The 13,411-nt window shown below is 44.5% G+C and overlaps 2 protein-coding genes across 2 annotated transcripts in view; both read right to left on the bottom strand.

Moving 5' to 3' along the window:
* Window positions 1–1,126, bottom strand: part of LOC106806198 (alpha-1D adrenergic receptor-like) — a 6,886-nt gene extending 5,760 nt beyond the window's left edge. Inside the window, exon 1 of the mRNA XM_014808064.1 lies at window positions 679–1,126. Coding sequence (XP_014663550.1) covers window positions 679–1,126 — 448 coding nt within the window. The remainder of the gene's footprint in view (window positions 1–678) is intronic.
* A 3,413-nt stretch (window positions 1,127–4,539) lies between these two features.
* Window positions 4,540–13,411, bottom strand: part of LOC106806197 (alkaline phosphatase-like) — a 10,845-nt gene continuing 1,973 nt past the window's right edge. Inside the window, exons 2-9 of the mRNA XM_014808063.1 lie at window positions 12,441–12,664; window positions 11,549–11,802; window positions 10,007–10,115; window positions 9,361–9,568; window positions 8,430–8,564; window positions 7,164–7,355; window positions 6,517–6,645; window positions 4,540–4,580 (exon numbers count right to left, since the gene is read on the bottom strand). Coding sequence (XP_014663549.1) covers window positions 4,540–4,580; window positions 6,517–6,645; window positions 7,164–7,355; window positions 8,430–8,564; window positions 9,361–9,568; window positions 10,007–10,115; window positions 11,549–11,802; window positions 12,441–12,664 — 1,292 coding nt within the window. The remainder of the gene's footprint in view (window positions 4,581–6,516; window positions 6,646–7,163; window positions 7,356–8,429; window positions 8,565–9,360; window positions 9,569–10,006; window positions 10,116–11,548; window positions 11,803–12,440; window positions 12,665–13,411) is intronic.

Here is a 13,411-nt window from a genome sequence, read left to right as displayed (position 1 = left end):
ACGCACACACGCACGCACGCACACACGCACGCACGCACACACGCACGCACGCATGAATGAACGCAGGTGTACGTGCACACGCACGCACGCACGCACGCACGTCTACGTGCACATGCATGCACGACTTATTCACCGGCGATTTAATCGCCCGATTTAATCGCCTAGTGTGTCCACTCGACTCGCGCGATAGAATCGGGCGATTTAGTCGCCCGATTTAGTCGCCCGATTTAGTCGCCCGATTTAATCGCCTAGTGTGTCCACTCGACTCGCGCGATAGAATCGGGCGATTTAGTCGCCCGATTTAGTCGCCCGATTTAATCGCCTAGTGTGTACACTCGACTCCCGCGATAGAATCGGGCGATTTAGTCGCCCGATTTAGTCGCCCGATTTAATCGCCTAGTGTGTCCGGCCCTTAAGCTTAACCGGGGAAAACACACTGACACATTAGGACGGCAGTATTTGTACTGGCCGCCATATATAATGATTTTAAATACACAGTGACACACGAGGACGCCATTTCGGACTGACCACAACATATATTGATTACAATTACACACTGACACCTTAGATCGCCAGTATACGTAGTGACCACCACACATAGTGATTTTAATTACACACTGACACACGAGGACGCCAGTACGGGCTCACCAGCACATATGTTGCCACGTCCGCACTCACCTAGGGAGACGAGAAACGCGTTTCGCGGCGTATAAATATCCTTCGCCTTCGACGGATGGCAGATACACACGTATCTATTGACGCTGATGCTGCCCAGCGACATGACGCTGGCGACGAAGAAAGTCATGTTCGTGAAGCCGACGGCGCGACACACGTTGTCGCCGTGCGGCCACGCTCCGGCGGCGATCGCCGACACGCCGAACGGCACGTTGATGACGGCAACGAGAATGTCGGCCGTCACCAGGCACAGGATGAGACAGTTGGAGACGGAGCGCAGGTGTCGCAGGCGGCAGACGGTCAGCATGAGAAGCAGGTTGCCGGCGAGCGCCACCGCTCCGACGACGAACAGGATGCACGCCTCGACAACGCGCTCGTGTAGCGGCACGGGGCCGTCAGTGTACAGCTGGCCGTCGGTCGCCGCAACGCTGTTGCTGACGTTCGCCGCCATTGGCAGTCGGCGCCGGTCCGCGGTCGTGTGAGCGCGGCTGCGCACGACGCCGTGCCTATATACCTATCGACACGACATCTCAGCGCAGCGTCGCGAGCATCTTCCCACGCGTCTGTCCGTCCGTCCGTCCGTTCGCCTGTCTGTATGTCTGCCTGTCTCTCTGTCCGTCCGTCAATCTGTCTGTCTGTCTGTCTGTCTGTCTGTCTGTCTGTCTGTCTGTCTGTCTGTCTGTCTGTCTGTCTGTCTGTCTGTCTGTCTGTCTGTCTGTCTGGCTGTCTGTCTGGCTGTCTGTCTGTCTGTCTGTCTGTCTGTCTGTCTGTCTGGCTGTCTGTCTTTCTGTCTGGTTTTGCGCCTGTGCGTCTATCCACTATTATGCCTGCATGTCGCAACGTAGGCAGATGCGCGTTATTGACTGAAGGTGAGATGATTGTCATATTGTCATATTGTCTATATGTCATATTCGCTTTCACATCCAGTTGCTATATTCCATTTACTGTTGCACCAACGCACACAACCCCACGCTTATATATATATATGAGGATGTTTGTACGGATACATGGATGAATAAATTGATGATTGAATGGATGGATGAATGGATAGAGGGAAGAATGGACACATCAGTCCCCAGAAACATGCGGACTGATGTATATCAAAAAAGAATCGCGGAAATGAGTAATAATAGAGTTGAATGCAGTTATTCATATTAGTTATCAGGAGTGCTTGGTTATTTCAGATTCGCGTTATAACGACGTGCATGCGGATAGTTTGTGTCGCAGAATATAAACCAAATAGTATATAACAAAATAATAACCAAACGGTAAATTATTGATGTACGACGTATACGAAAACTGCACTTAGATATGTGAGTATAGATATTCGCACGCACTTTACCTAAATATAAGACGAATTTTATTCGGTTACAGACGGCACACTATACGATTGGCAATAATCTATATAATAATTTGAGTAGTGTCGTTCTGTTTGTTCCTGCATAACTTATAGGATTCCTGTACGTTCCTGCATAACTGCATAATATAAATTTTTCGTGCTTCATTCCTACGCATCAGGTTCGATTCTAACACTTTCTTTTTGTATATTTATTGGGTTAATGTTTAAAAAAACCAATATTTAGAAAAATCATATTGGAAATCTCCGGGAAACATGCACGCATTCAGTTCACTTCGCTAGTCGTGCGCATGCGTAAACTTCACAACACACCATAGATTCATACAAACTGTTGTATGTACTCTATGCAAATTACGCCAACGCACAGACTATAATGAATTTACCAGTAGTCTTATGACGTAAAATGTACAGTGGTTACGCTGGGCCACGCAATTGGCGTGCAAGTATCAAGTCCTCCGCCCACCACTTGTTCGTGCTAATTCCATCACCGATGTCGATAGTATATATATTTACCCTAAATATATAGTATAACCCATTAACTATTATATATTATGGTAGTAATATATAATTTATATATATATATATATACTATATATATATATATATATATATATAATATATATATCATATAATATATTGTGTGCGTGGTTGTGGTGCCGTGCGTACCGTATGTGTGTGTGTATTGACTGTGTGAGCGTGGTGCTGTGTGTGTGTGGTATTTGCTGTGTGAGCGTGGCGATCCTGTGTGTGTTATAAATATGCACTGTAGTGGGGAGCGAACTTGATTCTTCAAGCATGGGGCACACGCGGCTTTGGCCCGGAACGTTGGCGTGATTTTGCCTGCTAGAGTACCTTATTATATGCGGGAAGCATCAAGCGGTATGTTTATATGTATAATTAAGAAACTTTATAGCGCTTAATTGTTCACAAATAGAGTACAATTACTGCGAAAGGCCTAAACTCGCTCATCAGATGACTAGCTATTCATTACTTACACGTCGCCACCCCAGTTAATACGAAAAATGACGGGCCAAAGAAACATAATCGTATTAGGCTGGTTCCGTATATTATTATTAGCCTTAATTTGAAGAGAAAAACAATGAAGTCTAGAAGGTGTGTACAATAGTGTTTATATATAAATGAAATAACGCGGGACAGAAAAGGTTTATGTTAGTAACAAGCAATCCTTGTATTACTTGAGTTTTTCGTACAAGTCAATATTTACTAAGAATTGACTAGTGAATCGGCCGGGCATTTAGAGAAAATCATGCGTATAGTCCATCAGCCGTTAACGAGCGATATGCGCACCGAAGCGGCCATTTTGCCCGCGAGTAATTATAGTTATAATTATAATATATTTGCGGATAACAACACCATTCATACTTTTCGGCATTCCTCAGCGTCATTGATTCAAGGAGACTTCATCGCGACGACGCAGCCGTAAATGCTTTCCAGCATATAATATATATATATATATATATATATTTATTTATTTATTTATTCATTTATTTATTTATTTATATGAAATTGTACCCGTCTTAAAATTGATCGCGTTTAGTTGCAAAATGATAGAGACATACTTCTCATTCACTGATCGGCATACACTACCGTAAAACCACACGTCATATTACACGATGTAGACATTTCATACAAGCTTATATCAGGCGCGCGTATGTAGTGACACGATAGCATAGGTACCAGCTGCAACGTACAGACGCTACACCAGTCCGTCGCCGTACACAGCGGGAACTACTAGTGCCATAGACCGCAGCGCCGGGTTAGCCGTGCTTTGTGCGCTGAGGCAGTGGCCGATCGGCTTTATTCACGACCGCGATTCGCCAGCCACGGCATCGTATGGCCACAGCAACATCAGCCATTACGAATAGATGAAAAGCGCAGAGCAATGTAGGTCCTGTTCGAAAGGTTCCGCAGGAGCAGAATAGATAGAGACTATCTCTGACCTGTAAGCGCGGTATACAGGCAAGCGGCCGACACGGCTCCCTCTCCGCCAGGTGTGGCTCCGCCCGTCGCAGCAATCACCGGTACGCTACAACCGGGAAAAAGACGAATACGTGGGCTTACATGTCTATGTGTCACACGCAAGCCTACGTGAGACGACGGAAATCGAAAGCCGATCAAAATAACTACGTAGAACGCGGAACCTTGTAACAAAAATGCGCATTTACATGTAAACGATAAAAGATTCTGACTGCTGTTTCAATAACGCCAGTGGAACACGATATTCCCATGCGCGCGTGAATATATATATATATATATATATATATATAAAAGAGGTTATTTGCGGTTATTTACCTGATGATAATATCAGGATTGAATAATAGAGACCTCTCTATAATAAGAATATATAATAATATTATGTCATATTATTATATATATTATATATTAATATATAATAATATTATAAGACACCTCTAATAATAATAATCATCATCTCTATTATTCACTCACCTGATAATATTGTAGCGGGCAGTTTTGATAATAAACCGTTAAGAACAGATACGGCTCGGCCCACAGGCACTTGGAACGTCTACAATAAGAAAAAAAAGAGTAAAAATAAACACATAAACATGCTATTAAATACAATAGTAATACCACTAACATCTATTTCGCCTATTATTGCGAGTAATCACCTGTAAATGCCGGTCAATGCTCACTCTGCAGCCACACAAGTACACGCACTGCACGCCCTGTGACAAAGCCACCAGGAATAATCTCTGATTCATGGTATGTACTTGTGGCACTGGGCGTGCGATGACGAGTGTACTTTTGTGCGTTGCAGATGAGCATTGACCGGCATTACAGGTGATTATCGGCAATAATAGTGCGAATAAGTTAGAGAAACATTAAGACTTTGGGTAGTAAATACATCGTGTTTTTTACCATATAATTATATTTTTATATGTGACGTTCCAAGTGCTGTGGTGGGGCCATGTAATCCACGAGGACACGATATCGCCCGAGGATTGTTGGCAATACCATTGGTCACATACCGCCCGCTTGTTATGCGGCAAGCACACAACGTCGCTGTTGAACAATAGTTGACGGCGCCATTATCTCGATCGACCATACGTCGTAATACTATCGGATCTAGGCTGTCGGCGTCCAGCATCAGGGTTACTAGCGGACGTGATAATGCCGTCAGCAGTAATAAACACCGCTGTCAGACCGCATCAAAAAGGCGGCGATATATGGACACGCATACAATAGGAGTAAAATCCACGCAGTAAAATGGTTCAGTGAACGCGCATGTGGGAACAAAAAGAGTACACAAACAAGCAACAACCGGCCCGGGCGCCCCGGCGCCATCTTGTACCCGGTCTCTCTGGGCGCGCCGGGCCGCAGATTTTTTTTTCTTTTTCCCCAGTGCGACATATCCCCGACCAGGGATTTAATGCGCATTCTTGATTGGGCTGCTTCGATTTGCTTTAGCCTTTGACAAAGAGAACAAACCGCTGTGGTACATAGCCGAAGACATTGCAATTATTTTGCAATAATAACCCCAAAAACCCTTAACCTAAACCCTACCCTAACCCTAAACCCTAACCCTAATCCTAACGCCTAACCCTAACCCTTAACCCTAATTTACATTTTAATGTAACCAGCTTAAATAATTAAATTTAAATTATTTAAAAAAAATTTTCAAATTTAAATATTTCAATTGTTGTAAGATCAATCATGCAAATAGTTCGTTAATTTAAGAAAAACAAATAGAATTAAATGGATAAAGATATGAAAATACAGAAAACAAAAAAAAATAATTAAAAACCAAACCGGATTCGAACCAACGACCTTTCAGAAGTAACGCCGGTGGCCTATCCATCACGCCACAGAGGATATACTTAGAAACAGTACATGACATATGCTAAATAAGCAAACACGCGCTGTTTTTGAACCAATCAGGAGGCAGGATGAACCAATCAGAACCAATCAGAAGGCGCTAAATTCTTCGACTGGATATGTCGACTGGGAAAAAGAAACGAGCCGCCGGGCCGGTCTCCGGTATTGGACAGTGGTTTGACTCAAAATTTCAAGGTGTTAAGAAAACACGTTACAATAAATTATACCTAGTATATTATATCTAGTATATATATATATATATTTATTTATATATTTATTTGTTTATTTATTACCTAATATACAATATATTACAGCCTAATATTATACCACGCAAAATATTTACCAACATCATACTAGCTGTATTAGTTCATACATTATTTCAAGTTCCGCCCGAAACTAATGTGTTATTTGAGGGGGGAGGTCCCCTTTACCACCATAGCAAACTTTTGGTTTGAAAATGTTCAGTCCAATGTCTCGTGAAAACCACTAAGACGTTTCAAGATACCTTGCGTAGATTTTTCAGAAGTAGTGCAATTCCTCGTCGATAGAGCTATATCGGTTTGTGACCATACACATTCGTACGCAATATCATGATGTTGGTGGCTAACACAGTAAATAATACGTACTTGTGTCTGTTTCCGTGAGATTCGGTCTACCCGAACTAGTATTAGGATCGTGCTTCCATCCTGGGCCGTTGGAATAAATGATAGTTTGGTAGGGCATAAAATCAACGTCAGAAACCTTGTCCGTGAATTCTATATGGAATGTAGATATAGCTTGTATTAGACAAAGCTTGGAACTCGGGCTGCGATTAATGAAGATTTCAAAAATCACTTATCATCAGGTGAGTAACACGTAATAAATGAAATCAACAACCTTCAAGAATTTCTTTGCAATAGAACATCGATATCATGCCACAAGTGCAAGCAGGTGATATATGGTTTTATCTTTGTGATAAGTGACATAAAGGTCGTTGATAGGGACGCTTGACAACAAGCTCGGTGATAGAAAATCTTTTTGTTCGCACGAAAAACCCTTATCTGGGAATTTACCATAGCTCGTGTAGAAAATAGCATAAAGGTGATTAGATATCTATGGCGTTCACACGATGAAAGCTCACTAAGGTATATAGAGACAAGTTTAATTAGAATAGGTAATCTCTATCATAACCCGGAATTGTTACACAAATGATGACCTATGTGCACTAAGGATTCGCGTTGCAAACGGTTACTGCACACGGATAACATTCGACACTGTGAGCGGTCAGCCTTACTGAAGATATCGCTTCCTCGCTCAGGGTAACCATAGAATCCGAACGCATGCGAATGATCAGCGGTGACGACGATGAGGGTGTCGCTGTCGCTTGTCATTTTCCGCGCTCTCGTCACGGCGTCGTCGAGTGCCAGCACGCCCATTAGCGCGTGCTTAGCAAAGCCCTCGTGATGAGCTAGGTCCAGATTGCTGCCTGCGAGCAAATGCGCAGGTAAAAGGTTCGAAGCGCGAAACATCGCTGATACACTTATATAGACGCGAAACATCGTGCATTGTCGTTTTTACCACGTAGATTACGTTTTTGCAGTTTTTGAAAATTAGAATATTGTTTCATGATATATTTTTATATATATTTTTTGCATATTTTAAAGATATTTATATATTTAATTGAGAGACAGGATACACGCGGTCACAATTTTAGAAGACATTGGCAGTCATGCATGCGCCGTACATAGGCCTATATTTCTTATGGAATACTGACGAGGCATTACGCGCTATGCCCGTCTAGCAGCAATCAATAACACTCCGCTGTGCAGGCATAATGCATGCCGTGTCATCGTATCAGGAGTCTAGACTCCTGATCGTATTGCAACACTGGAAAACGAAAGTATTAAGACATAATCCGATAAGGCACTCCACTGTTTCGCTTTGATTCTAGTGTCCTTTCGTCGGAGTCGGTCGGACTCCTACGCATGCGAAGATAGGAAGGAAATCCGATCAGATGCCGAAAGCTGTCATGTATAATATATCATGACTACTGTGGGAACACGAGCTTTCAATAACAACTAATGTAAAGTGTGGTTTGCAGGTGGTAGAAATAGTAGTTGTGTTTAGAAATGTTGCGAAGTAGTTGCATAATGGGTTAGCCGGCAGCAGCGTGTTTGATGTAGTATGGATGATGGAGATGTGAAACGGTTGAGAGGGAGTTGTTGTGCATGTGGGCAGCGGGTGTGGTTGTCCGGGCGCGCGCGACTTTCTTTGTTAGCTAGAATTAAATGTATAAAAGGAAAAGGTTCTTGGTTGTAGGGAAGGTCAGACGTGAGTGTGTAAGGCACGCGGCTGCGTGCCTCTGTGCGCGCGCATGTGGGTTGAGAAACAATAATACTATTTGCTGAACACAACTGCTTGGACTTTGGAGTTTTCATTACTCATCGCTACAACTAATCTACATTGAACCGGGTAACGTCATCTCCGTCGTTACACTAGTACACTTGCGCTGATCTCTGAGAACACTATATAGTTTTATCGTATAAAAGGAGAGTCTTACTTTCAACGAACAGAAAGTAGCCTTTCGGATTCTTGGACAGAATTTCGATCGCTTTTGCCGCCATCGCCTCTAAAGTCGGTTCACGCTGTGGATCCGCGTTCAGTTCGTAAAGCATATGACTTGGTTCGAAAAGACCTAGAAAGTCAATGTGCATATATACAACCTACTTCAAAAATGCATAAACGAAATGTGTGCCAAACACTCTGAACTGGAGTATTATTCCTAACGTGGTATTTGATGGATCGAATTTAAAATTTACCGCGAAAATTACAACACGGCGGCTGTTGCGAGCGTGCGCATGCGTAATAGGCCACCATTTTGAATCGTCGTCTCCTATTGGCTGATGCCACAGTGAGCCACACAATGCTCACTAACGGGGATTTTACCGTGATAACGAAGATATTACCGAGGATATTTATTACACCGACATCGCACGATTGTTGTATGGTGTAGATAGTGCAAAACGAATAGCAGTTGAATGTAACCGCATCGGATGAGGTGAACCGTGAAATGTTGACAATCCCCTTTTCAGGAATTGCGTGATCATAAAGCCTATATAGCTACTATTATATGTAATCCAACTTTTCTTACTGCATCGCTGCAATCTCCTAGTTTTATGCTGGTTAATCAGATTAGTTTCTGTACTGCGAAGCTGCGATAAGTCGACGTAATTCGAAAATCGTAGTAGTTCGCAAGTGGGTGGTAAATCTATTCCAGACTATAAATTGCTTTTTGCAATGTAGTCGCGCGTGCAAAATTAGCTGTATGACCGATAAAAACACTACCTATATCTGTCAAGAATAATCTCGCAGACTGCGATGCCACAGCTGCGTGGCGCGACCTCAATATATTCCGAGGGAAACAAAATATAATATTACAAGATATGGGACTATATATATATATATATAGTCTTGGTAATTTTTTTTATTACCGAGCAAGTAATCAGTGCTGGCAGAAGAAACTTGATCCAAGCCTTTTTTATTCCACACGTATTTGGCTCTACTCGGGAGGTCCTCTTTCTGGGAGAGCCAATCTTCGATGAGATTGCGTCGGTCGAGACGATTTCCTCTCTTATCCGGGTATTCTTCATCGGCGATGGACTGTGATCGGAAGTTTGATCGCCCACCAGCCAGGATCACCTGCGCATGCATTTTATAATATGTAGGCGCGTGCTATATACTGCGTATAACAACAACAACGACTAGACAAGATGCTGATCAGCGATGGAGGATAGGACGTGTACGGTGATATCTCTCGACAGCTAACATGCCGCGGTGTGAATATCGCAGGCATCGTATCGTATCGTATCGTATCGTATCGTATCGTATAGTCACGTATCGTTCATTAAACAAGCAAACCGCCTTTTGACATTAGAGTTTTTTTTATGCCGTCGCGGTTCTTACGACAAGCTGCGTCCCGGCTGTTGAGTCTATATAGTCTCGAAAGTCTGTAGCTCATCTAGGTAGCTTGTGTCTGGATGATTGTCCTCCTATAAACACGCACGCACGCACGCGCATATAAACAAGCAATGATTGCGCCTGGTATGCGAGCGGGATGTGCGACGCAAATGAAATCACCTGAATTTTTCTGCCAGGGTCATCCTCGACAAGTTGACGGGCGATGTCTTTGCAAGAGCTAGCGTCGTCGTCAACTCCCTTCATCATCTCTGCGTCGTTCTCCCAATACCTGCATGTAGCCGCACATTATAGAGCTCGTCCTCGTCGCAGTATGGCAATCTGTTCTGATCCTCACGCGTCATTTTAACCACGATGCGCATTCGACGCAGATATACAGACTGATTTCATTTGATGTCATTATACCAGGGGTTAATAATGCTAAATTTTGTCATTATTAACCCCCTGATTATACGTGATACAACGAGAAGGAAACCGTATAGTGCAAGGCTTATTCAGCGCGGTCACAGAACAGATGTAACTGAAATAAACCGAGCTGTATCGCTCGGAATATAACCAAGATACAACCCGAAGTATAAACTAGGGCGCAATACGGACACAACCGTTATCGAAATAATTGGCAACGACGTGGTCATGAAAGAAAAGCGTCCTCAAGCACTAGTTAACCTGCTTCTCTGCCGCATGTAAGTTGTTATATTTATCGTATTATATATCGTATATCACACACACACGCGCACGCACGCACGCACGCACGCGCGCGCGCATCGAATGCAATACACGTCGATACCAGGAATAACGCGCAGTGAACTATATTGGCGCCAGCACAGCACGACGGCGCAAGACACACGGTAGACACACAGGTGACGTCCACAGAAGCCACAACACACACACACACACACACACACACACACACACACACACACACACACAATACGAGTAAGTCATCAACAAGCAAAAGCAATTAGATTTCCTCGACATATCACATGAATAGGCCCCTGGGGAGGCGGTCATATAGATCCAAAAGAAAACGCTCTGAATCTGCTGCTAATATAAGTCCTGCGGCGATACTTTGCTCGACAATCTTTGAGCAGCGTGCTCTAAATGGCAATCATAGATGCAGCCATAATATGTAATATAAGGTGCGTGTTAACTATCAGCGGGATAGCGACGACACGCGGCTTGGCTATTAGTCATCAGTGGCGTAGCCAGTATGTAGCACTGTAGGCCCGGACCTACACTTTTTTTGGCCAAGTTATCTTTTTTTTAAACACCCATAATTCAAATCCATAAGCTTGCTGGACGAGTTTAAGAGTCTAGACAGGAAAAACTATTGAAATGAACGTAGCAAGAATATGGCTAAATTAGATGACCTATTCTTCTGTCATCTAGGCTGTCATTTCTATCGCGTGCTGTTTCATTCAACACTCTACCTGCCGAAAAAGACTAGGATCCGATCTTGTCAGTTTTTTAACATTTTAACTCGTTCGTAACACTATTTTAACTCGTTTTTTTTTGGGTTTAAAAGTGATATTGAATGAGGTGTCTCAAGTTAGCAAGAGGCCAGGGAACCAGAATAAACACTCGGGAAGGGCCGTTTCCGGCCATCTGGGGGGTTTGTAAAACCAAAAATTTTCTTATACGCTCCGCGCTCAGATAGTCGTGCCTACAACTTTGAAAATCCTGGCTACGCCCCTGGTCATATACCTGTAAGCAGCGTGCGCATACAGCGGACCTGGGCTGGCGTGCGTAGCTCGCGCCGTCGTCACGAAACCCACCGACTTGCCCTCGTCCTGGGCCCACTTCAGAATCGAGTCGACCTTCGATCGTTCGACGGTGTCGCAGCGCTTGAGCACGGCCGAACCGTCGACTCCGATCGTGTAGTAGTTCGCCTTAACGCCGGACAGGTAAGCCGTGGCCGACCCAGCAGAATCCGCTATTTGTCTATCCCAATTATACGTCTGCGAACGGAGAAACGCGACACAACTTTAGAGAAACTTGGCTATTTGTCATTTGCGGAATTTCACCGCGACGGAATCAATGTTAAAACGAGTTGACAGTTTAAAAGTCGTCAGGTTCTCAGGATATTAGAGTCATCATATAGCGCGTGCTCTAGTTGTTATGAGTAGACATCAATCTCGCATTAATCTGTTCGTAAGAGCGGTAGTGGTATAAATAGATTCACTAGCTCTCGTGAATAACATTTCGTGCGTGTACGTTACGTGTTCTATAGGTAATGCCAACATGGTCTGCTTGCATCTATGACAAATACGACATACGCATGTACGCTCTCCTATGACACTATTTTTCATAGGAAGATTCTTCCTATGACAAATATTGGCGAGTCAACTTCGTTCCGCTTTACAGCTGAAATTCACTGCTTGCGTTCATAATAGCGCTCCTAAACTCCTATGATGCGCACAACACATATAACAATATTTGTCATAGGAAGAACCTTCCTATGACAAATAGTGTCATAGGAGAGCGTAAATGCGTATGTCGTATTTGTCATAGATGCTAGCAGAACAGGCTGATAATGCTACTGTTGTGGATGATATCGACTAGCCGCCACGCAAGCAAAATCCATAGACATCGACACCTTAGATAAGGCAGTGAAGGGGAAGTTTTCCCAATCCAGCTTCTCATCCTCCCCGGCTTTTCCTTTCCGCTGACCCTTGTAGATTCGACCGGCGGTCACGCTTGGCAGTCCCATGCCATCGCCGATGAACAGGATCATATTCTTGGCCACGTTCGTATTGGGTTCGAACTCTATCATCTTGTCAAGGTACTCTTGCCCGTAGCGATTCCAAGCGGCCCTGTCATCTGGTATACAAATGACGTAAACACATATTTGAAATGCGGGGCAGCAGTATGAAAAAACACCGGCAGTATAGCGGAGCGGGCTCTTGTCGGTGGAATATCAGTGGTGTACGTGTTGATGGCGCAGGGTAATAATTGTGGAATTTGTGTAATAATGACGCAGGGGTGGAATTGTGTGTTGGTCGCGCAGGGGTGGGGTTGTGTGTTGGTTGCGCAGGAGTGTGGTCACTGTGGTGGTGTGTTGGTGGCGCGGGTGGGGTTGTGTATTAATGGCGCAGAGGTGGGGTTGTGTGTTGGTCGCGCAGGGGTGTGGTGGTGTGCTCGAGGCGCGGGGTGGGGTTGTGTGGCGGTGCGACGGTGAAGGTTATGTGATGGTGGTACGGTGAAATGGTGGCGTGTTAGCAAGCGGGAGTATGTATGGAGTGTTGTATTTGTGTGGAATTGAGTTGGTATGTTGGTGAAGTAATATTTAATATGATATGTTGGTGGTGCGGGGCGGCGGCAGTGGTGGCGGTGGTGGCGGCGGCGGTTGCGGCGGTGATGGTGTTGTTGTTGCGGCGGTGGCGGCGGCGGCGGCGGTTGTGGCGGTGATGGTGTTGTTGTTGTTGCTTTTGTTGTTGTTGCGGCGGTGGCGGTGGCGGAGGCGGCGGCGGCGCTGGTGGGGGTCGTGCTGCTGCTGCTGCTGGTGGTGTTGGTGGTGGTGGTGTTGGTGGTGGTGTTGCTGTTGTTGTTGTTGGTGGTGGTGGTGGG

The sequence above is a fragment of the Priapulus caudatus genome, unplaced genomic scaffold (assembly GCF_000485595.1).
Source record: "Priapulus caudatus unplaced genomic scaffold, Priapulus_caudatus-5.0.1 Scaffold147, whole genome shotgun sequence".
In the NCBI taxonomy this organism is placed as follows: domain Eukaryota; kingdom Metazoa; phylum Priapulida; class Priapulimorpha; order Priapulimorphida; family Priapulidae; genus Priapulus; species Priapulus caudatus.
This window is presented reverse-complemented; position numbering and strand designations above follow the sequence as displayed.